We start from the raw sequence: 25,890 nt of genomic DNA on the forward strand, positions 1-25,890 counted from the left end.
TGGCCCCTCGCCAGCTCCTTCCCCGAAATGAGGAAGCACTCGGGAAGCCCCACCCCCCCCCCCCCCCCCCATTCACCCCCATTGGTCGCTCCCAACCCCCCCTTGGCTGATCCATTTGGGATTGGGGGGGGCACATCCCCCCCCCCCCCCCTTGTGTCCGTGTGTGTGTCCGGTTGCACCCATACCCCCCCCCCCATGGGTGCTGTTACCCATTAACCCATGGGTGCTGCTATAAAGGGGCCCCCCCAGCACCGCCCCCCCGCAGCCATGGGGGGCACTATGGGGCTGCTGCTGCTGCTGCTGCTGAGCGTGGCCTCGGGCCAGGCCCAGATGTGAGTGATGGGAATGGGACCCCCCCCCCAATAGGAACCTATGGGGCACCCCCAGGGGAACCCCCCATGGACCCCCCCTTGGAACCCCTCTTATGGGACCCCCAATGGGACCCTCCCCATGGACCCCTGCTATGGGACCCCCCCTATGGAACCCCCTTGAAACCCCTCTTATGGGCCCTTCAATGGGACCCTCCCCATGGACCCCCCCATTGGAACCCCTCTTCTGGGACCCCCCCATGGGACAACCCCAGGGTCCCCCCAAATGCTCATGGGACCCCCCCCCACCCGATATCCCCATTGACCCCAGAACTGGGACCCCCACCCTCATTGGGACCCCCCCATCCAGGGACCCCCAACCTCCTGGGGCCCCCTTGACCAGGTCCCCCCCCATAGATGGGAGCCCCTTTCCAGGGTGGGTGCTGGGGGGCAATAGGGTGTCATGGGGTGCAATGAGGGTGCAATGGGGTGGCAATGGGGGGGGGTTTGGGGTTACTTTAGTTCTATGGGGCAGACTGGGGACTGAGTTATGGGCCCACCCCCACCCCATAGGACACCCCCAGGATCCTCCGTGTGCTCAGGTCCCCTGGGTGCTATGGGGGCAGGTTTGGGGGTCCCTGGGTTCTGTAGGGTCCCCAAGGCTCTATGGGGATGGACTGGGGAGCTCCAGGTGCTATGGGTCCAGATTGGGGATCCCTGGGGTGCCATTGGGTCCCCAGGGCTCTATTGGGTCCCTGGGCTCTATGGGATCCCTGGGTTCTGTGGGGTCCCCGGGGCTCTGTGGGTTCCCAGGTCTCTATGGGGTCCCTGTGCTCTATGGGTTCCCTGTGCTCTATGGGGTCCCAGTGCTCTATGGGGTCCCCAGTGCTCTATGGGGTCCCAGGTCTCCATGAGGTCCCAGTGCTCTATGGGGTCCCAGGTCTCTATGGAGTCCCAGGTCTCCATGGGTTCCCAGTGCTCTATGGGGTCCCTGTGCTCTATGGAGTCCCAGGTCTCCATGGGTTCCAAGTGCTCTATGGGGTCCCTGTGCTCTATGGGGTCCCTGTGCTCTATGGAGTCCCAGGTCTCTATGGGGTCCCTGTGCTCTCTGGGGTCCCCAGGTCTCTATGGGGTCCCTGTGCTCTCTGGGGTCCCCAGGTCTCTATGGGGTCCCTGTGCTCTATGGGTTCCCCAGTGCTCTATGGGGTCCCCAGTGCTCTATGGGGTCCCCAGGTCTCTATGGGGTCCCAGTGCTCCATGAGGTCCCAGTGCTCTATGGGGTCCCTGTGCTCTATGGAGTCCCAGGTCTCCATGGGTTCCCAGTGCTCTATGGGGTCCCTGTGCTCTATGGAGTCCCAGGTCTCTATGGGGTCCCTGTGCTCTATGGGGTCCCTGTGCTCTATGGGGTCCCTGTGCTCTATGGAGTCCCAGGTCTCTATGGGGTCCCAGCTCTCTATGGAGTCCCAGGTCTCCATGGGGTCCCTGTGCTCTATGGGTTCCCAGTGCTCTATGGGGTCCCTGTGCTCCATGAGGTCCCAGGTCTCCATGAGGTCCCAGTGCTCTATGGGGTCCCTGTGCTCTATGGGGTCCCAGGTCTCCATGAGGTCCCAGTGCTCTATGGGGTCCCTGTGCTCTATGGGTTCCCTGTGCTCTATGGAGTCCCAGGTCTCTATGGGTTCCCAGTGCTCTCTGGTGTTGCCCATAGGGTGACGCTGGTGACGCCGGCGGTGCTGCGGTTGGAGGCGGAGGAGCTGGTGGTGCTGGAGGCTCCAGGGCTCTCGGCCGCTGCCGACGCCACCGTCATGGTGCAGGACTTCCCCCACAAGCGCCACGTGCTCCACCAGAGCCGTGTGGGGCTGAGCCCGCAGGGGGGGATGATGGCAAACACCACCATCAAGGTGGGTGCGCAGCCATGGGGGCCTATGGAGACGGTGGGGAATGGCCATGGGGTTCTATGGGGCAGGGTGGGCACCATGGGGCCCTTGGGTTCTATGGGACAGGAACCATGAGGTCCTTGGTGATGGTCACCTATAGATGACTTGATCCAACTCAACCCTATAGGAGACGGTGGGGAATGGCCATGGGGTTCTATGGGGCAGGGTGGGCACCATGGGGCCCTTGGGTTCTATGGGACAGGAACCATGAGGTCCTTGGTGATGGTCACCTATAGATGACTTGATCCAACTCAACCCTATAGGAGACAGTGGGGAATCTCCATGGGGTTCTATGGGGCAGGGTGGGCACCATGGGGCCCTTGGGATGGTTGGTTCTATGGGACAGGAACCATGAGGTCCTTGGTGATGGTCACCTATAGATGACTTGATCCAACTCAACCCTATAGGAGACAGTGGGGAATCTCCATGGGGTTCTATGGGGCAGGGTGGGCACCATGGGGCCCTTGGGTTCTATGGGACAGGAACCATGAGGTCCTTGGTGATGGTCACCTATAGATGACTTGATCCAACTCAACCCTATAGGAGACAGTGGGGAATCTCCATGGGGTTCTATGGGGCAGGGTGGGCACCATGGGGCTCTTGGGTTCTATGGGACAGGAACCATGAGGTCCTTGGTGGCGGTTACCCTACACCACCTCCAGCTCTCTGATGGTGACCTTGGTCTTGACAAAGACCTTGGTTCCCCATCCCATTCGTGGCCCTCGGTGCCGCGGTGCCCACGGTGCCCTTGGTGCCGCGGTGCCCACGGTGCCCTTGGTGCAGTGCCCACAGTGCCCACAGTGCCATCAGTGCCATCGGTGCCCACTGTGCCCATGGTGCCCACGGTGCCATCAGTGCCATCGGTGCCCATGGTGCCGTCGGTGCCATCGGTGCCATCAGTGCCATCGGTGCCCATGGTGCCGTCGGTGCCATCAGTGCCATCGGTGCCCACTGTGCCCATGGTGCCATCAGTGCCATCGGTGCCCACTGTGCCCATGGTGCCGTCGCCGCAGGTGTCAGCCAAGGCGCTACCGGCGTCGGCAGAGAAGAGGTTCGTGTCGGTGAGTGTGCGCTTGGGCCAGGCCAGCCTGGAGAAGGTGCTGCTGGTGGCACCGCAGAGCGGACACATCTTCCTGCAGACTGACAAGCCCATCTACACCCCTGGCTCCACCGGTGCGTCACCAGCACCGCGGCTCATGGCGCTGATGGGGTCCCTCTGTGGCGCACTGGGGTGCTGGGACGTCCTGGGGTGTTGGGGTCCCTCTATGGGGTCCATGGGGTGCTGGGACATCTTGGGGTGTTGGGTTCCATCCATGGGGTTCATGGGGTGCTGGGACATCTTGGGGTGTTGGGTTCCATCCATGGGGTTCATGGGGTGCTGGGACATCCTGGGGTGTTGGGGTCCCTCTATGGGGTCCATGGGGTGCTGGGACGTCCTGGGGTGTTGGGGTCCCTCTATGGGGTCCATGGGGTGCTGGGACATCTTGGGGTGTTGGGTTCCATCCATGGGGTCCATGGGGTGCTGGGACGTCCTGGGGTGTTGGGGTCCCTCTATGGGGTCCATGGGGTGCTGGGACGTCCTGGGGTGTTGGGTTCCATCCATGGGGTCCATGGGGTGCTGGGACATCTTGGGGTGCTGGGTTCCATCCATGGGGTCCATGGGGTGCTGGTGTGACCTGGGGCTGTTGGGGTCCCTCCATGGCACCTCACGGGTGTTGGGGTCCCCCTATGGGGTCTATGGGGTGCTGGTGTGACCTGGGGCTGTCGGACCCCCCCATGGCCCCTTGCTGTGGTCCATGCCCCCATTCTGGATGCCGCCTGTGCCCCCATCCCCTCCCAGTGCTCTGCCGCCTCTTTGCCCTGGACCACCTCCTGCAGCCGGTGTCCAAGACGGTGATCGTGGAGGTGCAGGTGGGTGACCGGGACCGGGGACGGGGCCATGGGGCTGTGGGGACCCCAACACCATCACCCCCGTGTCCCCCAGACCCCCGACAACATCATCATCAAGCAAGTGCCTGTGTCCTCGCCCATGAAAACCGGCATCTTCTCCCTCAACCACAACCTGCCTGACGTGGTCAGGTCAGTGCCACATCCGAGGGGACCGGGGGGCAGCCGTGGCCATGGGGGGCTCCCCTCAACCCTGTCCCCCCCCCCACCTGCAGCCTGGGGACCTGGACCATCATGGCCAAGTTCGAGGATGCTCCGGAGCAGGTGTTCAGCAGCCAGTTTGAGGTCAAGGAGTATGGTAAGGGGGGGTCCTATAGGGGGGGTCCTATGGGGGGGTCCCCATCTCCTGCATCACTGGTCCATTGGGTGTCCCCCCCTCCCCATAGTGCTGCCGAGCTTCGAGGTGGTGCTGGAGCCGGAGAAGAGGTTCCTGTACATTGACCAGAAGGAGGACTTCCGAGTGTCCATCACAGCCAGGTGGGATGGAGACCCCAAAGCAGCTCAGTTTATGGGTCAGAGCCCTTCATGGGGATGGGGTCACTGTGGGGAGACAAAGTCCCCAAGGGTGGGCAAAAGGGGACAGGTTTGAGGTGATGGTGATGGAGGACATGGGGTGATGGGGACAGGGTGATGGAGGACATGGGGTGATGGGGACAGGGTGATGGTGATGGAGGACATGGGGTGATGGGGACAGGGTGATGGTGATGGAGGACATGGGGTGATGGGGACACAGGGTGATGGTGATGGAGGACATGGGGTGATGGGGACGGGGTGATGGTGATGGAGGACATGGGGTGATGGGGACAGGGTGATGGTGATGGAGGACATGGGGTGATGGGGACGGGGTGATGGTGATGGAGGACATGGGGTGATGGGGACGGGGTGATGGTGATGGAGGACATGGGGTGATGGGGACAGGGTGATGGTGATGGAGGACATGGGGTGATGGGAACAGGGTGATGGAGGACATGGGGTGATGGGGACAGGGTGATGGTGATGGAGGACATGGGGTGATCGGGACACAGGGTGATGGTGATGGAGGACATGGGGTGATGGGGACAGGGTGATGGTGATGGAGGACATGGGGTGATGGGGACAGGGTGATGGTGATGGAGGACATGGGGTGATGGGGACAGGGTGATGGTGATGGAGGACATGGGAGGAGGACATGGCTGTAAGAAGACAAGGGGCAATGGGTGACAGGGTGGGATGTGGGACCATGAGGTGGATGCGATGGGGATTGAGGATGACAGTAGTGTCTTGTCCATAGGTACCTCTATGGGAAGCGTGTGCAGGGCTCAGCCTTCGTCCTCTTCGGTGTCATGGTGGATGACGAGAAGAAGAGCATCCCCCAATCCCTGCGCCGGGTCCAGGTGACCCCATCAGTGTCCCTGCTCCCGGCTCCTGCTGGGCTCTGTCCCCATCCCGGTCCCCATCCCCATGCCCGTGTCCCCACTGCAGGTGATGGAGGGGGATGGAGAAGCCGCGTTGTCCATGGCCACCCTACGGGAGAGGTTCCCCAACCCTGCGGAGCTGGTGGGACATTCCCTCTATGTGTCCATCACCGTCCTCACGGAGTCAGGTCTGCAGCGGGGACATGGGATGGGATGGGGACAATGGGGATGGGGAGATGTGGGGATGGGGACAATGGGGACAATGGGGATGGGGACAATGGGGACAATGGGGATGGGGACAATGGGGATGGGGAGATGTGGGGATGGGGACAATGGGGATGGGGCCATTGGGATTGGGGACAATGGGGATGGGGACAATGGGGATGGGGCCATTGGGATTGGGGACAATGGGGATGGGGACAATGGGGATGGGGATGGTGAGGATGGGGATGGTGAGGATGGGGAGATATGGGGATGGGGACAATGGGGATGGGGCCATTGGGATTGGGGACAATGGGGATGGGGACAATGAGAATGGGGAGAGGTGGGGATGGGACAATGGGGATGGGGAGAGGTGGGGATGGGGACAATGGGGATGGGGCCATTGGGATTGGGGACAATGGGGATGGGGAGAGGTGGGGATGGGGACAAAGGGGATGGGGACAATGGGGACAGCCCCTTCCCATGGTCCTGCAGGCAGTGACATGGTGGAGGCCCAATGCAGCGGCATCCGCATCGTGACGTCCCCATACACGATCCACTTCACCCGCACCCCAAAGTACTTCAAGCCAGGGATGCCCTTCGACCTGACGGTAACAGCATCTGGGGACAGCGGTGCCATTGGTCCAGGACCCCATGGAACCAGGGTCCCCCCCATCAGGACCGTGCCCCCCACATCCCCCCCATAGTGAACAGCCTTGGGGAGCAGGTCCCATCCCCACCTCCCATCCCGGTGTCACCGCGTCCCGGTGATGTCCCAGTGTCCCCATGCAGGTCTATGTCACCAACCCGGACGCGTCCCCTGCCGCCCGTGTCACCGTCAAGGCTGATGGTTTCCAGGGAGTGGTGTCCACACAACGCGATGGCACAGCCAGGCTGGTGCTCAACATGCCGACCAACAAGGACAGCGTCCCCATCACTGTGAGCCCTCGGATGGAGGGGGTCATGAGATACCCAAGGGGACCATGGTCACCATTGACCAAGGGTGACAGGAAGGGGACCAGTGTGGCCACCAAGGAGCTGGGGTCAGGGGGACGATGGTGGCCAACACAATGGGGTTGACCAAGACATTGAGGGTGAAGGATCAAGGGATGTCTGTTGTCATGGAGACCGGCAGGGATGTCCATGGGCTGCAGCCAGGGTCAGTCTGATTGAACCCTGCCAGGGATGGAGCATCCAAACCATCTCCATCCAACCCATCCCAGTGTCCCAGCACCCCCATAGTGAAGAATTCCTTCATCTCCACCCTGACCTTCCCCTGTTCCCATTGGGATCCATCACCCCTTGTGGGTGCTGAGGACCCCAGAGCTGGAGCAGCACCGAGGGGGGCTCAGCAAGCAGAGCAGAGGGGCAGGATCCTCCTCAGGCTGCTCCATCCCATCCATGCCTCCCTTGGGATGCTCCCGACCTTGCCCTTGGTCCCATTGATGTCCCGGAGCTCCGCAGGTCCCTATGGATCCCATCCCTCCCCATCCACACCAGGTTCTCCATCACTATCCCTGCAGGTGCGGACGGCAGAGCCGGAGCTGCCGGAGCCGCGCCAGGCCTGGAAGCAGATGGTGGCTGAAGCCTACCGGAGCCAGGGAGCATCCGGGAACTTCCTGCACTTGGCTGTGGGGGCCACAGAGCTGCAGCTTGGGGACAACCTGCCTGTCAACTTCCACCTCAAGACCAACAACAACAACGTCCGCGACTCCGTGCCCTACTTCACATACCTGGTGAGCTCGGACACCGGAACAGCACCGGTGTTATGGTGTCACCGGCACAGCACCGGTGTTATGGTGTCACCGGTACAACACCGGTGTTATGGTGTCACCGGCACAGCACCGGTGTTATGGTGTCACCGGTACAACACCGGTGTTATGGTGTCACCGGTACAACACCGGTGTTATGGTGTCACCGGTACAACACCGGTGTTATGGTGTCACCGGCACAGCACCGGTGTTATGGTGTCACAGGAACAGCACCGGTGTTATGGTGTCACCGGAACAGCACCGGTGTTATGGTGTCACCGGAACAGCACCGGTGTTATGGTGTCACCGGAACAACACCGGTGTTCTGGTGTTACTGGAACACCACCGGTGTTATGGTGTCACCGGTACAACACCGGTGTTATGGTGTCACCGGAACAGCACCGGTGTTCTGGTGTCACCGGTACAACACCGGTGTTATGGTGTCACCGGAACAGCACCGGTGTTATGGTGTCACCGGTACAGCACCGGTGTTCTGGTGTCACCGGTACAACACCGGTGTTCTGGTGTCACCGGTACAACACCGGTGTTCTGGTGTCACCGGAACAGCACCGGTGTTATGGTGTCACTGGCACAACGCCGGTGTCCTGGTGTCACCGGAACAGCACCGGTGTCCTGGTGCCACCAACCCAAGCTTTCTAGTGCCACCAACTCAACCTCAGTGTCCATGAGCCCCCAACCCCAGTGTCCCATTGCCACCAACCCCAGTGTCCCATTGCCACCAACCCCAGTGTCCCAGTGCCACCAACCCCAGTGTCCCATTGCCACCACCCCAGTGTCCCAGTGCCACCAACCCCAGTGTCCCAGTGCCACCACCCCAGTGTCCCAGTGCCACCAACCCCAGTGTCCCAGTGCCACCAACCCCCATGTCCCAGTGCCACCAACCCCAGTGTCCCAGTGCCACCAACCCCAGTGTCCCAGTGTCACCAACCCCAGTGTCCCAGTGCCACCAACCCCAGTGTCCCAGTGTCACCAACTCCAGTGTCCCATTGCCACCACCCCAACCTTCCCTCGGCCCCACAGATCATGAGCAAGGGCCACATTGTCCACGTGGGGCGGCAGCGGCACGAGCCCGGCCAGAGCCTGGTGACCATGTCCCTGCCGGTGACCGCCGAGCTGCTCCCGTCCTTCCGCATCGTGGCCTATTACCATGTGCTGCCGGGAGAGATCGTGGCCGACTCCATCTGGGTGGATGTCAAGGACACCTGCATGGGCACCGTGAGTGCATCCCGGAGCCCTTGGGAGGCTTTGGATGGAGCCAAGGCTTGGGGGAGCCTTGAGGAGGTTCTTGAGGGGGTTTGGGTGCTCCATGATGGGGTTTGGGTGCTCTGTGATGGGGTTTGGGTGCTCCATGATGGGGTTTGGGTGCTCCATGATGGGATTTGGGTGCTCCATGATGGGGTTTGGGTGCTCCATGATGGGGATTGGGTGCTCCATGATGGGGATTGGGTGCTCCATGATGGGATTTGGGTGCTCCATGATGGGATTTGGGTGCTCCATGATGGGATTTGGGTGCTCCATGATGGGGATTGGGTGCTCCATGATGGGGATTGGGTGCTCCATGATGGGATTTGGGTGCTCCATGATGGGGTTTGGGTGCTCCATGATGGGATTTGGGTGCTCCATGATGGGGATTGGGTGCTCCATGATAGGATTTGGGTGCTCCATGATGGGGATTGGGTGCTCCATGATGGGGTTTGGGTGCTCCATGATGGGGTTTGGGTGCTCCATGATGGGGTTTGGGTGCTCTATGATGGGGATTGGGTGCTCCATGATGGGATTTGGGTGCTCCATGATGGGATTTGGGTGCTCCATGATGGGGTTTGGGTGCTCCATGATGGGATTTGGGTGCTCCATGATGGGGATTGGGTGTCACTGGGGTGGCTCAGCTGCTCCATGTGAGCACTTCTTGGTGGGTCTCGGTTGCCCCATTGATGCCCCAGCTCTTCCACGGTGCCACCCCCCCCCCCCCCCCCCCGGAGGCCTCCACCGCCCCCTTGCCTTGGGGTTACCCCATGGGCACGTCCTCAATGGGGTTTTGGGGCTCCCCACGGCCGCGTCCTCTGCAGCTGGTGGTGAAGGGAGCGACGGAAGCCGACAACCGCGTGCACGAGCCAGGGACACCCATGAGGCTCCGCATCGAGGGCGACCACAAGGCTCATGTGGGGCTGGTGGCCGTGGACAAGGGGGTCTATGTGCTCAGCAAGAAGAACAAACTCACCCAGTCCAAGGTGGGCGCCCAGGTCCCCATCCCCATAGTGTGTCCATCCCCATCCCCATGGTGTGTCCATCCCCATCCCCATGGTGTGTCCATCCCCATGGTGTGTCCATCCCCATCCCCATGGTGTGTCCATCCCCATGGTGTGTCCATCCCCATCCCCATGGTGTGTCCATCCCCATCCCCATGGTGTGTCCATCCCCATGGTGTGTCCATCCCCATCCCCATGGTGTGTCCATCCCCATCCCCATGGTGTGTCCATCCCCATCCCCATAGTGTGTCCATCCCCATCCCCATGGTGTGTCCATCCCCATCCCCATGGTGTGTCCATCCCCATGGTGTGTCCATCCCCATCCCCATGGTGTGTCCATCCCCATCCCCATGGTGTGTCCATCCCCATCCCCATGGTGTGTCCATCCCCATGGTGTGTCCATCCCCATCCCCATGGTGTGTCCATCCCCATCCCCATGGTGTGTCCATCCCCATCCCCATAGTGTGTCCGTCCCCATCCCCATGGTGTGTCCATGCCCATCCCCATGGTGTGTCCATCCCCATCCCCATGGTGTGTCCATCCCCATCCCCATGGTGTGTCCATCCCCATGGTGTGTCCATCCCCATCCCCATGGTGTGTCCATCCCCATGGTGTGTCCATCCCCATCCCCATAGTGTGTCCATCCCCATCCCCATGGTGTGTCCATCCCCATCCCCATGGTGTGTCCATCCCCATGGTGTGTCCATGCCCATCCCCATGGTGTGTCCATGCCCATAGTGTGTCCAACCCCATCCCCATGGTGTGTCCATCCCCATTCCCATGGTGTGTCCATCCCCATCCCCATGGTGTGGCCATGCCCACCACGATGGGTTTGGTGGTCACAGTGTTCCCATGGTGGCCCCAGGTTTGGGACACGGTGGAGAAGGGTGACATCGGCTGCACCGCGGGCAGCGGCCGGGACAACGTGGGGGTGTTCACTGATGCTGGTCTCAGCCTGGTCACCAACGTGAAGCTCACGACACCGCAGAGAGCAGGTAGGGATGGGGAGAGCTGGAAGGATGGGGAGGTGGCAGCCAAGGGATGGGGATGGGAGACAACAGCTTGGGGGTGACAATGGAGGGCCAGGGGTGGGGCCTGAGCTGTGCTGTGGATGGACCCATCCTGCTCTGTGCTGGGGATGGGTCCTGAGCTGTGCTGTGGATGGACCCATCCTGCTCTGTGCTGGGGATGGGGCCTGCTCTGTGCTGGGGATGGACCCATCCTGCTCTGTGCTGGGGATGGACCCATCCTGCTCTGTGCTGGGGATGGACCCATCCTGCTCTGTGCTGGGGATGGACCCATCCTGCTCTGTGCTGGGGATGGGTCCTGCTCTGTGCTGGGGATGGGTCCTGAGCTCTGTCCCCTCTGTCCCCAGAGCTCAGCTGTCCCCAGCCTGCGCTCCGCAAGCGCCGCTCCGTGCAGCTCCTTGAGTACAAGGGCACCAAGGGTATGTGGCTCCGGACCCAGTCAATACCAGTGTCCCTTGTCCATCCCACAGCACCTATCCCAGTACCAGTGTCCCTTGTCCATCCCACAGCACCTATCCCAGTACCAGTGTCCCTTGTCCATCCCACAGCACCTATCCCAGTACCAGTGTCCCTTGTCCATCCCACAGCACCTATCCCAGTACCAGTGTCCCTTGTCCATCCCACAGCACCTATCCCAGTACCAGTGTCCCTTGTCCATCCCACAGCACCTATCCCAGTACCAGTGTCCCTTGTCCATCCCACAGCACCTATCCCAGTACCAGTGTCCCTTGTCCTTGAAGGACATCACAATATCCCTGGAAATACCACAACATTCCATGTCCCAGTGAACACCAGTGTCCTATATCCCAAAGGACACCATAGACCCCATGGCCCTGGTGACCCCCCAGCATCCCACATCCCAAAGGACACCATCACACCCCATGGCCCTGGTGACCCCCCAGCATCCCACATCCCAAAGGACACCATAGACCCCATGGCCCTGGTGACCCCCCAGCATCCCACATCCCAAAGGACACCATAGACCCCATGGCCCTGGTGACCCCCCAGCATCCCACATCCCAAAGGACACCATCACACCCCATGGCCCTGGTGACCCCCCAGCATCCCACATCCCAAAGGACACCATAGACCCCATGGCCCTGGTGACCCCCCAGCATCCCACATCCCAAAGGACACCATCACACCCCATGGCCCTGGTGACCCCCCAGCATCCCACATCCCAAAGGACACCATAGAACCCATGGCCCTGGTGACCCCCCAGCATCCCACATCCCAAAGGACACCATAGACCCCATGGCCCTGGTGACCCCCCAGCATCCCACATCCCAAAGGACACCATAGACCCCATGTCCCTGGTGACCCCCCAGCATCCCACATCCCAAAGGACACCATAGAACCCATGGCCCTGGTGACCCCCCAGCATCCCACATCCCAAAGGACACCATCACACCCCATGGCCCTGGTGACCCCCCAGCATCCCACATCCCAAAGGACACCATAGACCCCATGGCCCTGGTGACCCCCCAGCATCCCACATCCCAAAGGACACCATAGAACCCATGGCCCTGATGACCCCCCAGCATCCCACATCCCAAAGGACACCATCACACCCCATGGCCCTGGTGACCCCCCAGCATCCCACATCCCAAAGGACACCATCACACCCCATGGCCCTGGTGACCCCCCAGCATCCCACATCCCAAAGGACACCATCACACCCCATGGCCCCAGTGATGGGCTCTGGGGCCGGGTACCAGTCGGGTCCCTTGGTGCCGGCAGCGGCCGAGTACAAGGACAAGGCTCTGCGCAAGTGCTGTGAGGACGGGATGAAGGAGAACCCCATGGAGCACAGCTGCGAGCATCGCTCCACCTACATCCAGGATGGGGACGCCTGTGTCCAGGCCTTCCTCGACTGCTGCATCCACATCAGGACCATCCGCAGCCAGAAGCAGCGCCTGCTGCAGCTCCAGCTGGCCCGAAGCAAGTGATGGGACATGGGGGGGTTCATGGGGGGTTGGTGGTTGGGGAAGCTGCAGGGATGCTTGGGTGAACCTCAGGTGATGCTTGTGCCACCCTTGGGTGATGCTCAACTGATGCTTGTGCCACCCTTGGGTGATGCTCAAGTGATGCTTGGGTGATGCTTGTGCCTCCATTGGGTGATGCTCAACTGATGCTCAAGTGATGCTTGTGCCTCCATTGGGTGATGCTTGTGCCTCCATTGGGTGATGCTCAAGTGATGCTCAAGTGATGCTTGTGCCTCCATTGGGTGATGCTTGTGCCTCCATTGGGTGATGCTCAAGTGATGCTCAAGTGATGCTTGTGCCTCCATTGGGTGATGCTCAAGTGATGCTCAAGTGATGCTTGTGCCTCCATTGGGTGATGCTTGTGCCTCCATTGGGTGATGCTTGTGCCTCCATTGGGTGATGCTCAAGTGATGCTTGGGTGATGCTTGTGCCTCCATTGGGTGATGCTTGTGCCTCCATTGGGTGATGCTTGCCCAGTGCCCCCCATGGCTTGGCCATCCCCTGGCTGGTGCTTGGCTGATGCTGGGGTGAACACGGCTTTGCCCAGGGCGCGGGGTCCTGCAGGTACGGTCCAGAGGCCCCGTGTCCCCCCCAGGTGAGGTGGACGATGGTTTCCTGGCCGATGAGGACATCACCTCCCGCAGCCTGTTCCCCGAGAGCTGGTTGTGGCAGGAGGAGCAGCTGAACGAGCCCCCCAATGAGCTGGGGTGAGTGCTGGCCCCATGGCAATGTGGGGCCACAACCCAGAGCCTGCTCCTGACCCCACGGTGCTGCCTTGGTCCAGCTCAGGGTCCATCTCCAACCCCAGGTCCAGCTTTGGGCCCCTTCCCCCTCCTTCATTGTGACCCCTTTGGCCATTCCCATCCCATCCAGGATCTCCACAAAGACTCTCCCTGTGTACCTCAAGGACTCCATCACCACCTGGGAGGTCCTGGCTGTCAGCATCTCCAAGAACAAGGGTATGCGATGGAGCAAAGGAATGTCCCAATCCGCAGGGATGGTTCCTGGGGCTTGAAGCGATCCCTAAAGCCTGGTTGGCTTCCTTGGAGTCTGAGGGATGTCCAAGGCCTTAAGAAGGGTGGAGAAGTGCCCTAAATCTTGGGGACATCCATTAAAGCTTGAGGGCTTTCCACTGGACTTGAGGGATCTCCTAAGCATTGAGAGGACTCAATGGGACCTGAGGGATCTCCTAAGCATTGGAGGACTCAATGGGACCTGAGGGATCTCCTAAGCCTTGGGAGGACTCAATGGGACCTGAGGGATCTCCTAAGCCTTGGGAGGACTCAATAGGACTTGAGGGATCTCCTAAGCCTTGGGAGGACTCAATGGGACTTGAGGGATCTCCTAAGCCTTGGGAGGACTCAACGGGACCTGAGGGATCTCCTAAGCCTTGGGAGGACTCAATGGGACTTGAGGGACCTCCTAAGCCTTGGGAGGACTCAATGGGACTTGAGGGATCTCCTAAGCCTTGGGAGGACTCAATGGGACTTGAGGGATCTCCTAAGCCTTGGAGGACTCAATGGGACTTGAGGGATCTCCTAAGCATTGAGAGGACTCAATGGGACCTGAGGGATCTCCTAAGCATTGAGAGGACTCAATGGGACCTGAGGGATCTCCTAAGCATTGAGAGGACTCAACGGGACCTGAGGGATCTCCTAAGCCTTGGGAGGACTCAACGGGACCTGAGGGATCTCCTAAGCCTTGGAGGACTCCGTGGGCACTGGGAGGACTCAATGGGACTTGAGGGACCTCCTAAGCATTGAGAGGACTCAATGGGACTTGAGGGATCTCCTAAGCCTTGGGAGGACTCAATAGGACTTGAGGGATCTCCTAAGCATTGAGAGGACTCAATAGGACTTGAGGGATCTCCTAAGCCTTGGGAGGACTCAATGGGACTTGAGGGATCTCCTAAGCCTTGGAGGACTCAATGGGACCTGAGGGATCTCCTAAGCCTTGGGAGGACTCCGTGGGCACTGGGAGGACTCAATGGGACTTGAGGGACCTCCTAACCCTTGGCGATGCCCCTGGGGTCCCCACCAGCCCGACCCACTGCGTTCACCCCCTAGGGCTGTGCGTGGCCGACCCCTATGAGATCACAGTGATGAAGGAGTTCTTCATGGACCTGCGCCTGCCCTACTCGGTGGTGAGGAACGAGCAGGTGGAGATCCGCGCCATCCTCTACAACTACTGGACCCACAAGATCACGGTAGGGACAGGAGAGCCCAGCCACGGGGGCTGTGGGGTGCCCGTGGTCCCCTCAGCCCCACTGATCACCATCCCTGTGCCCATAGGTGCGTGTGGAGCTGATGCACAACCCAGCGCTGTGCAGCGCCTCCAGCAGCAAGCAGCGGTACCAGCAGGTGCTGAGCCTGGAGCCACAGTCCTCGTGGGCTGTGCCCTTCGTCATCGTGCCCCTGGAGCTGGGGCTGCAGGAGGTGGAGGTGAAGGCGGCTGTGCAGGGTCGCTTCGTGGCTGATGGGGTCAAGAAGAAGCTCAAAGTGGTGGTGAGTGATGCCCAGGACAGAGCCTGGGGTCTGCATTGGGTGGTACCCAGGGATGAAGGATGCTGCCCACCAAGGATGCTCAAGGGGGATCTTCTAGGCTGGAGCATGAGATAAAGGCGCTGGTTCCTATTGGGGCAACATGGAGGGGTTGGGAAGGACTCAAAGCCAACCCAACCTTGAGCATTGGGATCTCCTGGGGATGGGAAAGGGAGACCCGAACCCAACCTTGAGCATTGGGATCTCCTGGGGATGGGAAAGGGAGACCCAAACCCAACCTCTAGCATTGGAATCTCCTGGGGATGGGAAAGGGAGACCCAAACCCAACCTTGAGCATTGGGATCTCCTGGGGATGGGAAAGGGAGACCCAGACCCAACCTTGAGCATTGGGATCTCCTGGGGATGGGAAAGGGAGACCCAAACCCAACCTCTAGCATTGGGATCTCCTGGAGATGGGAAAGGGGCACCAACCTCAGCCTTTAGCACTGGACTCTCACCTCTACAGCCCGAAGGGATGAGGGTGGAGAAGACAGTGAAGATAATTGAGTTGGACCCGAAGAAGAAGGGAGTCAGTGAGTGCCCCGTCTGGTCTTGGGGATGGCTCAGCCCCACAGGGATGTTGCATTGACTGAAAGGTCTGGGGCATCTATGGGGCAAAAGAAGTCCCACTGTGGGGCTGGGACATCTTGGGGGATGAGGGGGGTCCTACTACGGGTCTATGGGGCCAAGGGACATCCTGGTGCAGATGTGGGGCAGGGCTGGCTCAACCTCATGGTGTGGGGAGGGGACAGGACTTGGGGTGCCCCATGTCCACCCTGCCCCACAGATGGGGTGCAGGAGGAGAGGGTGAAGGCCGCCAACCTCTCCGACATCGTCCCCAACACCGAGTCGGAAACCAAAGTCAGCATCCAAGGTGAGCCCAAGGGAAGGGGCACGTATGGGGCGCAGGGCTTGGGACCCCCCTGCTTCCCATCTCCCCTTGTGCAGGCAACCCCGTGTCCATCCTGGTGGAGAAAGCCCTGGATGGGGAGAAGCTGAAGCACCTCATTGTGACACCCTCGGGCTGTGGGGAGCAGAACATGATCGGGATGACCCCCACTGTCATTGCCACCCATTACCTGGACAGCACCTTGCAATGGGAGAGCCTCGGGGTCGACCGCCGCGCCGACGCCATCAACTTGATCAAGAAGGGTAAGAGCATCCCCCACTCTTGGGGTACCAAATGTCCCCATCACCCAAGGGGATGAAGGAGCTTTGGGTGCAGCCAGGTTGGGGATCTCTGTTGGATGGGCTCTGGGAATGGGATCTCCTTGGGGTGCCCAAGCATCACCTGCTCCCCAGGTTACACCCAACAGCTCGCGTTCCGGAAGCCCGATGGTTCCTATGCGGCCTTCAAGAACCGTCCATCGAGCACTTGGTGAGGTCCTGGGGGCACCATGGGTCCGGGTACCAGGGTTGGACGTGGCACTGAGGTCCTCCTGTCCCCAGGCTGACCGCGTACGTGGCCAAAGTCTTCGCCATGGCCACCAAGTTGGTAGACATCGAGCCCGAGGTGGTTTGTGGGGCGGTCAAGTGGCTCATCCTCAACAGGCAGAAGCCAGATGGGATCTTCCAAGAGGATGCTCCTGTCATCCATAAGGAGATGGTGGTATGGGAGGGATGCAGGGACCCGATGGGTGATGGGGATGAGCATTGGGTGTCCGGAGCGCGGCGCTGAGGTCATCCTCCATCCCCGGCACAGGGAGGGTACCAGGGCGCTGAGCCCGAGGTGTCGCTCACAGCCTTCGTCCTCATCGCGCTGGAGGAGGCTCGAGACGTCTGCAAGGACCACGTCAATGTGAGTGAGCCCCTGTGGGGATGGAGAGGGGCACAGGAGCCCCCCGAGGATCCCAACGTCCCCCCTGTCCCCCCAGAGCCTGGACGGCGGCATCACCAAAGCTGCCGAGTACCTGGCGCGGAGGTACCAGTCCCTGTCCCGGCCATACACGGTGGCTCTGAGCTCCTATGCCTTGGCCTTGACGGGGAAGCTCAGGAGCGAGAAGGTTCTCATGAGGTTCTCCAAAGGTGATGTCCAATGGGATGGGGTGGGAAGTGTGGGTCAGCAGGGAGCTGGGATCCATGGCTCCGTGGCCAGGAGGAGATGGAGGGGTCGGTGCTGGGCTCGGTTGTGGTGGAGGGGATGGGATGGGATGGGATCCGCAGGGATCCAAGATGGAGGGGAGGGATGGGATCCATAGGGACCTGCGGAGCTCCGGGACATCAATGGGACCAAGGGCAAGGTCGGGAGCATCCCAAGGGAGGCATGGATGGGATGGAGCAGCCTGAGGAGGATCCTGCCCCTCTGCTCTGCTTGCTGAGCCCCCCTCGGTGCTGCTCCAGCTCTGGGGTCCTCAGCACCCACAAGGGGTGATGGATCCCAATGGGAACAGGGGAAGGTCAGGGTGGAGATGAAGGAATTCTTCACTATGGGGGTGCTGGGACACTGGGATGGGTTGGATGGAGAAGGTTTGGATGCTCCATCCCCATTCAAGGCCAGGTTGGACACAGGGCTTGGAGCATCCTGCCCTAGTGGAAGCTGATGGGACCTGGCTGAGCTTTAAGCTCTCATCCATCCCCTTCCATGGCGTGGGGAGAGCCCATCCTGCGCCGGTGCTGAGGCTGCGGTGTCCCCTCAGAGAACAGCCGCTGGGAGGAGCGCAACGCCTTCACCTACAACATCGAGGGCACCTCCTATGCGCTGCTGGCCCTGCTCCGCATGGAGAAGCCGGAGCTGACGGGGCCGGTCGCGCGGTGGCTGGCGAAGCAGAACTACTTTGGTGGTGGCTACGGATCCACCCAGGTGGGCTACGGACCCCCCAGCACCCATGGGTGCTGTGCTGGCACCTGTGGCCATGGGATGTGGGCAAGGAGAGAGGGTTGGGTGCTGAGCGGTCGCCAATGGCCACGGGGATTCCAGGGACTTGGAATGTGTCATAGGGGACACATCTGGTGCTATGGGATTCTAAAGGCACTGGGGGGTGACACAGGGCTTGGGGGTCACCTTATGGCCCTTGGGATCCCCCATATCCTTAGGGAACACCCCTGGTCCTATGGGATTCTAAAGGCATTGGGGACCTCTTAGGGCTTGGGGGTCACCTTATGGCCCTTGGGATCCCCCATATCCTTAGGGAACACCCCTGGTCCTATGGGATTCTAAAGGCATTGGGGACCTCTTAGGGCTTGGGGGTCACCTTATGGCCCTTGGGATCTCCCATATCCTTAGGGAACACCCCTAGTCCTATGGGATTCTAAAGGCATTGGGGACCTCTTAGGGCTTGGGGGTCACCTTATGGCCCTTGGGATCCCCCATATCCTTAGGGAACACCCCTCAAGCCCATTCCCTGGGGCCACCTCCATCCCCTGTGGACCCTCATGGTCCCATCCTGTCCTGGAGGACCCCTCTGCCCCACAGCACCTCCAAGGGCTTGGGGGTCCCCCCGAGCTCAGGGCCGCGATGGGGACGTCCCCGAGCGCTGGTGACGCCGGTGTCCTGCAGGCCACCATGCTGGTGTTCCAAGCCCTGGCCCAGTACCAGGTGGCATCTCCGCGGGAGCTGAACCTGGACCTGGACGTGTCGGTGCTGCTGCCGCGGCGCGCCAACGCCATCACCTACCGCATCGAGAACCGCAACGCGCTGGTGGCGCGAGCCGCGGAGGTACCGGGATCCCTAACCCCTAACCCCTAACCCTAACCCTAACCCTAACCCATCACCTACCGCATTGAGAACCGCAATGCGCTGGTGGTGCGAGCCGCGGAGGTACCGGGATCCCTAACCCCTAACCCTAACCCTAACCCTAACCCTAACCCTAACCCCTAACCCTAACCCTAACCCATCACCTACCGCATCGAGAACCGCAACGCGCTGGTGGCGCGAGCCGTGGAGGTACCGGGATCCCTAACCCCTAACCCCTAACCCTAACCCCTAACCCTAACCCATCACCTACCGCATTGAGAACCGCAACGCGCTGGTGGCGCGATCCGCGGAGGTACCGGGATCCCTAACCCCTAACCCCTAACCCCTAACCCTAACCCATCACCTACCGCATTGAGAACCGCAACGCGCTGGTGGCGCGAGCCGCGGAGGTACCGGGATCCCTAACCCCTAACCCTAACCCCTAACCCATCACCTACCGCATCGAGAACCGCAACGCGCTGGTGGCGCGATCCTGGGATGTCCCATCCCTCCATGTCCTGGGATGTCCATCCCTCCATCCCATCACACAACACTGATGTCCTCCCCATGTCCTGGGATGTCCCATCCCTCCATGTCCTGGGATGTCCCATCCCTCTATGTCCTGGGATGTCCCATCCCTCCATGTCCTGGGATGTCTCATCCCTCCATGTCCTGGGATGTCCCATCCCTCTATGTCCTGGGATGTCCATCCCTCCATGTCCTGGGATGTCCCATCCCTCCATGTCCTGGGATGTCCCTTCCCTCCATGTCCTGGGATGTCCCATCCCTCCATGTCCTGGGATGTCCCATCCCTCCATGTCCCTCCCCATGTCCCTGCCCCATCTCAATGTCCCCCCTCCCCATAGACCAAGTACAATGAGGACTTCACGGTGCGGGCCGAGGGCACTGGCAAGGGGACCATGACCGTGGTGACCGTGTACAACGCCATCGTCCCCGAGAAGGACAACAAGTGTGACAGCTTTGACCTGCGGGTGCAAGTGGAGGATGTGAAGATGGGTGAGCCCCACACATGTCCCCCCTGTGCCCTCGCTCCGTGTGTGCCCCTTCAGTGTCCCCTCATTGTCCCCATGGCAGGCAAGGAACGGGACGGTGCCATCCGCTCCATCAAGATCACCATCTGCACCAGGTAGGAGCGTGTGGGGACATTGGGGATGGTGGAGATTGGGATGGGAATGGGGATGGTCGGGATACCCCCATAGGGATCCTTGGGAATAGGACCATGAAGGATGGAAGGACAAGGCGGGTGTCCCCATAGGTACCTGGACAACGTGGATGCCACCATGTCCATCCTTGACGTCTCCATGCTCACAGGCTTCTTTCCTGATGTCCAGGACCTGAAGAGGGTGAGTGTGGTCCATGGGGACACATGAGGGGGACCCAGGACCTTGCACCTTTGTGTCCCACTGTGTCCCACTGTGTTCCTCCATCCCTGTATCCTGATGGATGTCCCCATGTGTCCTGGCCCTGTCCCCAGCTCACAGATGGGGTAGACAGGTACATCTCCAAGTTTGAGATCGACCAAGCGCAGTCGGACCGCAGCAACGTTGTCATCTACCTGGACAAGGTGGGACATGGGGATGGGGACAGGATGGGATAGGGATAACGGTGTGATGGGATGGGGATAAGGATGTGATGGGAGAGGGATAAGGATGTGATGGGACAGGGATGGGGATGTGATGGGACAGAGGGGGATGTGATGGGACAGGGATGGGGATGTGATGGGAGAGGGATGGGGATGTGATGGGACAGGGATGGGGATGTGATGGGACAGCGATGGGGATGTGATGGGACAGGGATGGGGATGTGATGGGACAGCGATGGGGATGTGATGGGACAGAGGGGGATGTGATGGGACAGCGATGGGGATGTGATGGGACAGAGGGGGATGTGATGGGACAGCGATGGGGATGTGATGGGACAGGGATGGGGATGTGATGGGACAGCGATGGGGATGTGATGGGACAGAGGGGGATGTGATGGGACAGCGATGGGGATGTGATGGGACAGAGGGGGATGTGATGGGACAGCGATGGGGATGTGATGGGACAGGGATGGGGATGTGATGGGACAGCGATGGGGATGTGATGGGACAGAGGGGGATGTGATGGGACAGGGATGGGGATGCAGGTGGGTCTGGGGGCATGGATGGAGGCTGGGACCAGAGGTGGGGCAGGAAAGGGTCTGAGGTGGGGGGGACAAGGCCAGGAAGGTCCCAATGCTGGGGCAGGGGTGCTGAGCGCCCCCCATGCCCCCAGATCTCACACAAGGCCGAGGAGTGCTTCTCCTTCAAGGCCCACCAGCAGTTCAAGGTGGGCCTGATCCAGCCTGCGGCCGTCACCGTCTACAGCTACTACAAGATCGGTGGGTGCCGAGTGCCCCAGGGCCACCCTTGGGTCCCTCTTGTCCCTTCATCCCACCCTTGGGTCCCTCTTGTCCCTTCATCCCACCCTTGGGTCCCTCTTGTCCCTTCATCCCACCCTTGGGTCCCTCTTGTCCCTTCATCCCACCCTTGGGTCCCTCTTGTCCCTTCATCCCACCCTTGGGTCCCTCTTGTCCCTTCATCCCACCCTTGGGTCTCTCTTGTCCCTTCATCCCACCCTTGGGTCCCTCTTGTCCCACCCTTGGGTCCCTCTTGTCCCTTCATCCCACCCTTGGGTCCCTTCTTGTCCCTTCATCCCACCCTTGGGTCCCTCTTGTCCCACCCTTGGGTCCCTCTTGTCCCTTCATCCCACCCTTGGGTCCCTCTTGTCTCTTCATCCCACCCTTGGGTCCCTCTTGTCCCTTCATCCCACCCTTGGGTCCCTCTTGTCCCACCCTTGGGTCCCTCTTGTCCCTTCATCCCACCCTTGGGTCCCTCTTGTCCCTTCATCCCCCCACATCCCATTGCTGACCCTCCCCATGTCCCTGCTCTGCCCCATGGCTCCCATTGGGTGCCCCATGTCCCAGCAGACGACCGCTGCACCCGGTTCTACCACCCGGACAAGGAAGGGGGGAAGCTGAGCAAGATCTGCTACAAGGACGTGTGCCGCTGTGCCGAAGGTGCCGGGGGGCATGGGGACAGCGCCGGGCACCAGCCTGGCCCTGCTGGGGGGTGCCATGGCCAGGAGAGGGGTGTGGGACATGTCATTGTGGAGGGGGGGATGTCATGGTTGTGATGGGATACATCACTGTGGATGGGATGTCATGGTTGTGATGGGATACATCACTGTGGATGGGATGTCATGGTTGTGATGGGATACATCACTGTGGATGGGATGTCATGGTTGTGATGGGATACATCCCTGTGGATGGTGGGATGTCATGGTTGTGATGGGATACATCACTGTGGATGGGATGTCATGGTTGTGATGGGATACATCACTGTGGATGGGATGTCATGGTTGTGATGGGATACATCACTGTGGATGGGATGTCATGGTTGTGATGGGATACATCACTGTGGATGGGATGTCATGGTTGTGATGGGATACATCACTGTGGATGGGATGTCATGGTTGTGATGGGATACATCACTGTGGATGGGATGTCATGGTTGTGATGGGATACATCACTGTGGATGGGATGTCATGGTTGTGATGGGATACATCACTGTGGATGGGATGTCATGGTTGTGATGGGATACATCACTGTGGATGGGATGTCGTGGTTGTGATGGGATACATCCCTGTGGATGATGGGATGTCATGGTTGTGATGGGATACATCCCTGTGGATGGTGGGATGTCATGGTTGTGATGGGATACATCACTGTGGATGGTGGGATGTCATGGTTGTGATGGGATACATCACTGTGGATGGGATGTCATGGTTGTGATGGGATACATCCCTGTGGATGGGATGTCATGGTTGTGATGGGACACGTCATTGACCAGCTGGGCTGTGTGATGGCTGCGATGGAGCCATGGCCCTGCCATGCCGGCTCCTGTCACTGTCACACCAGAGCTCAGCATGGCCCTGTCCCCATGTCCCTGCAGAGAACTGCTTCAAGAGGAAGGAGGATGATGTCCCCTTGACAGTCAACCAACGCATTGAGCGTGCCTGCGAGCCGGGAGTGGACTATGGTGGGACATGGGGACATGGGGACGTGGGGATGTGGGGACGTGGGGATGTGGGGACATGGGGACATGGGGACATGGGGACATGGGGACATGGGGACATGGGGACGTGGGGACATGGGGTTTATGGGGGATATGGGGACATGGGGGATATGCGGATATGGGGGACATGGAGGATATGGGGGATATGGGGACATGGGGGATATGGGGACATGGGGACATGGAGGATATGGGGGACATGGGGACATGGGGACATGGGGACATGGGGGATATGGGGACATGGGGACATGGAGGATATGGGGGATATGGGGACATGGGGACATGGAGGATATGGGGACATGGGGACATGGGGACATGGGGACGTGGGGACATGGGGACATGGGGACATGGGGATATGGGGATATGGGGACATGGGGACGTGGGGATGTGGGGACATGGGGACATGGGGACGTGGGGACGTGGGGACATGGGGACATGGGGACATGGGGATATGGGGACATGGGGACGTGGGGATGTGGGGACATGGGGACATGGGGACGTGGGGACATGGGGACATGGGGACATGGGGACATGGGGATGTGGGGACATGGGGACATGGGGACATGGGGACATGGGGGATATGGGGACATGGGGACATGGAGGATATGGGGGATATGGGGACATGGGGACATGGGTCACAGAGGCACACGGGGGTACACAGATGTGGATGGGGCCTTGAAGGACCATTGAAGAACACCAGGAGCATGGACAGACAGGAGGGGACATGAAGGGACAAGGAGAGGCTGGGATGTAGAGGGTGGAGAGGTGGGGATGTGAGTACCCCCAAGGGCAGTGGGGCCACCCTGGGACCACCTGAGGCTGGGGGGGACACGGTGGTGTCCATCCCCAGTGTACAAGGCGAAGCTGGTGGCAATGGAGGAGACGCCGTCCCATGACAACTACATCATGAACATCCTCTCCGTCATCAAGATGGGTACGAGCACCCCAGGGTGGGGGGACAAGGCCACCCTGAGGGACATGGGGGGGTCACCTGGGGCTGGGGACGTGAGTTGGGTTAGTGTCACCCAATGGCACTGGGGACACCCAGTTGGGTTGGTGTCACCCAACGGCACTGGGGACACCCAGTTGGGTTGGTGTCACCCAATGGCATTAGGGACACCCGTTGGGAAGAGACACCCAGTTGGGTTAGTGTCACCCAATGGCACTGGGGACACCCAGTTGGGTTGGTGTCACCCAATGGCACTGGGGACACCCAGTTGGGTTGGTGTCACCCAACGGCACTGGGGACACCCAGTTGGGTTGGTGTCACCCAATGGCACTGGGGACACCCAGTTGGGTTGGTGTCACCCAACGGCACTGGGGACACCCAGTTGGGTTGGTGTCACCCAATGGCACTGGAGGGATCTGGTGTCACCCATGGCTGGTGATGCCACCAATGGGGATTGAGGGTCCCCATAGTGGGCCCCACCAAAGGGGGTGCCCGAGGTGACCTGCACCCTGTGTCCTATGGGGCCAGGCACCGACGAGGACCCAGCGAGGAGCAACCGGACCTTCGTGAGCCACCGGCAGTGCCGCGATGCTCTGAAGCTCCAGCTGGGGCAGGACTACCTGCTCTGGGGGCTGGGCACCGACATGTGGGTCACCGGCAACCGGTACGGATGGGGGGGTCCTGGGGACATCGAGGGAGGTGGGGGACAGGGGGAGGTTGGGGGACATGGAGACATGGTGACACATGGGGGACATGGAGATGTATGGAGACCATATGGAGACACGTGGTTATGGTGACACATGGGGGACATGGAGACGTATGGAGACCATATGGAGACACGTGGTTATGGTGACACATGGGGGACATGGAGATGTATGGAGAGCATATGGAGACACGTGGTTATGGTGACACATGGGGGACATGGAGACGTATGGAGACCATATGGAGACACGTGGTTATGGTGACACATGGGGGACATGGAGACGTATGGAGACCATATGGAGACACGTGGTTATGGTGACACATGGGGGACATGGAGACGTATGGAGACCATATGGAGATACGTGGTTATGGTGACACATGGGGGACATTGAGACGTATGGAGAGCATATGGAGACACGTGGTTATGGTGACACATGGGGGACATGGTCCACAGCCGCGGTGCCACCAGCACCCAAGTGTTCCCCAGTGCCCCCCCCAGGGCTGTGCACCCCAGTGCCCCCCCTCACCTCCTCCATGCCCCCTTGCCTCCAGCTTCTCCTACCTCATCGGCAAGGACATGTGGATGGAGGCCTGGCCCTCGGAGCCCTCGTGCCAGGAGCCCGACCTGCAGCCCCTGTGCCAGGACATGGTGGAGTTTGCTGAGGCCATGACCATGTTTGGGTGCCCCTCGTGAGCACCCATGGGTGCTGCCCCCCCCCCCCCTTGGGTTGGGGTTAGAAACGGGCCTGGGGCTGTGTTGGGTCATGGGGACACCGGGGGGGGGATGAGCGGGTGGTGAGGACTTAGGGGGTCATGGGGGGTTTGTAGGGGGCAAGAGGAGTGTGGGGACTCCATGGGGGTGATGGGGACCCCATAGGAGTGATGGGGACCCCATAGGTGAGCCCACACTTGGTGCACAGCCCCTGGGAGGCGCAGGCCTGAAGGCTGCTGGGGGTTCTCCAGTGGCTCCTATGGGGTTGTGCCTGGGGGTGATGATGGGGGGGGGGGGATTGAGGCAGGGGAGGGCAGGATGGGCCCCCCCCCCCCCCCAAGTTGAGGGCTGGAATTGGGTGAAAGGGGCAAACCTGGGGGTGTCA

The 25,890-nt window shown here is 60.6% G+C and overlaps 1 protein-coding gene across 2 annotated transcripts; it reads left to right on the top strand.

Annotated features, from left to right (window-relative positions):
* Window positions 1-216: 216 nt before the first annotated feature.
* Window positions 217-25,571, top strand: C3 (complement C3). Of its 2 annotated transcripts, none has more exons than XM_034072043.1 (40): window positions 217-332; window positions 2,014-2,206; window positions 3,256-3,415; window positions 4,083-4,153; window positions 4,227-4,321; window positions 4,405-4,487; window positions 4,576-4,666; window positions 5,460-5,562; window positions 5,651-5,771; window positions 6,280-6,395; window positions 6,577-6,723; window positions 7,308-7,520; window positions 8,577-8,771; window positions 9,623-9,784; window positions 10,668-10,797; window positions 11,178-11,249; window positions 12,571-12,771; window positions 13,363-13,522; window positions 13,689-13,774; window positions 14,882-15,021; window positions 15,107-15,319; window positions 15,822-15,888; window positions 16,143-16,229; window positions 16,304-16,507; window positions 16,658-16,733; window positions 16,805-16,964; window positions 17,058-17,153; window positions 17,230-17,380; window positions 17,992-18,155; window positions 18,852-19,010; window positions 19,895-20,045; window positions 20,124-20,175; window positions 20,305-20,392; window positions 20,524-20,613; window positions 21,305-21,410; window positions 21,999-22,088; window positions 23,023-23,109; window positions 23,993-24,076; window positions 24,620-24,755; window positions 25,346-25,571. In XM_034072043.1, the coding sequence occupies exons 1-40, from the start codon at window positions 220-222 to the stop codon at window positions 25,485-25,487; spliced, it is 5,055 nt and encodes a 1,684-aa protein (XP_033927934.1). In that variant the 5' UTR covers window positions 217-219; the 3' UTR covers window positions 25,488-25,571. The 2 variants fall into 2 exon arrangements, with proteins under 2 accessions (XP_033927934.1, XP_033927935.1); XM_034072044.1 differs by having other exon boundaries at window positions 13,411-13,522.
* The last annotated feature ends 319 nt before the right edge of the window (window positions 25,572-25,890 follow it).

This window comes from Melopsittacus undulatus, chromosome 23 (assembly GCF_012275295.1).
Source record: "Melopsittacus undulatus isolate bMelUnd1 chromosome 23, bMelUnd1.mat.Z, whole genome shotgun sequence".
NCBI lineage: Eukaryota > Metazoa > Chordata > Aves > Psittaciformes > Psittaculidae > Melopsittacus > Melopsittacus undulatus.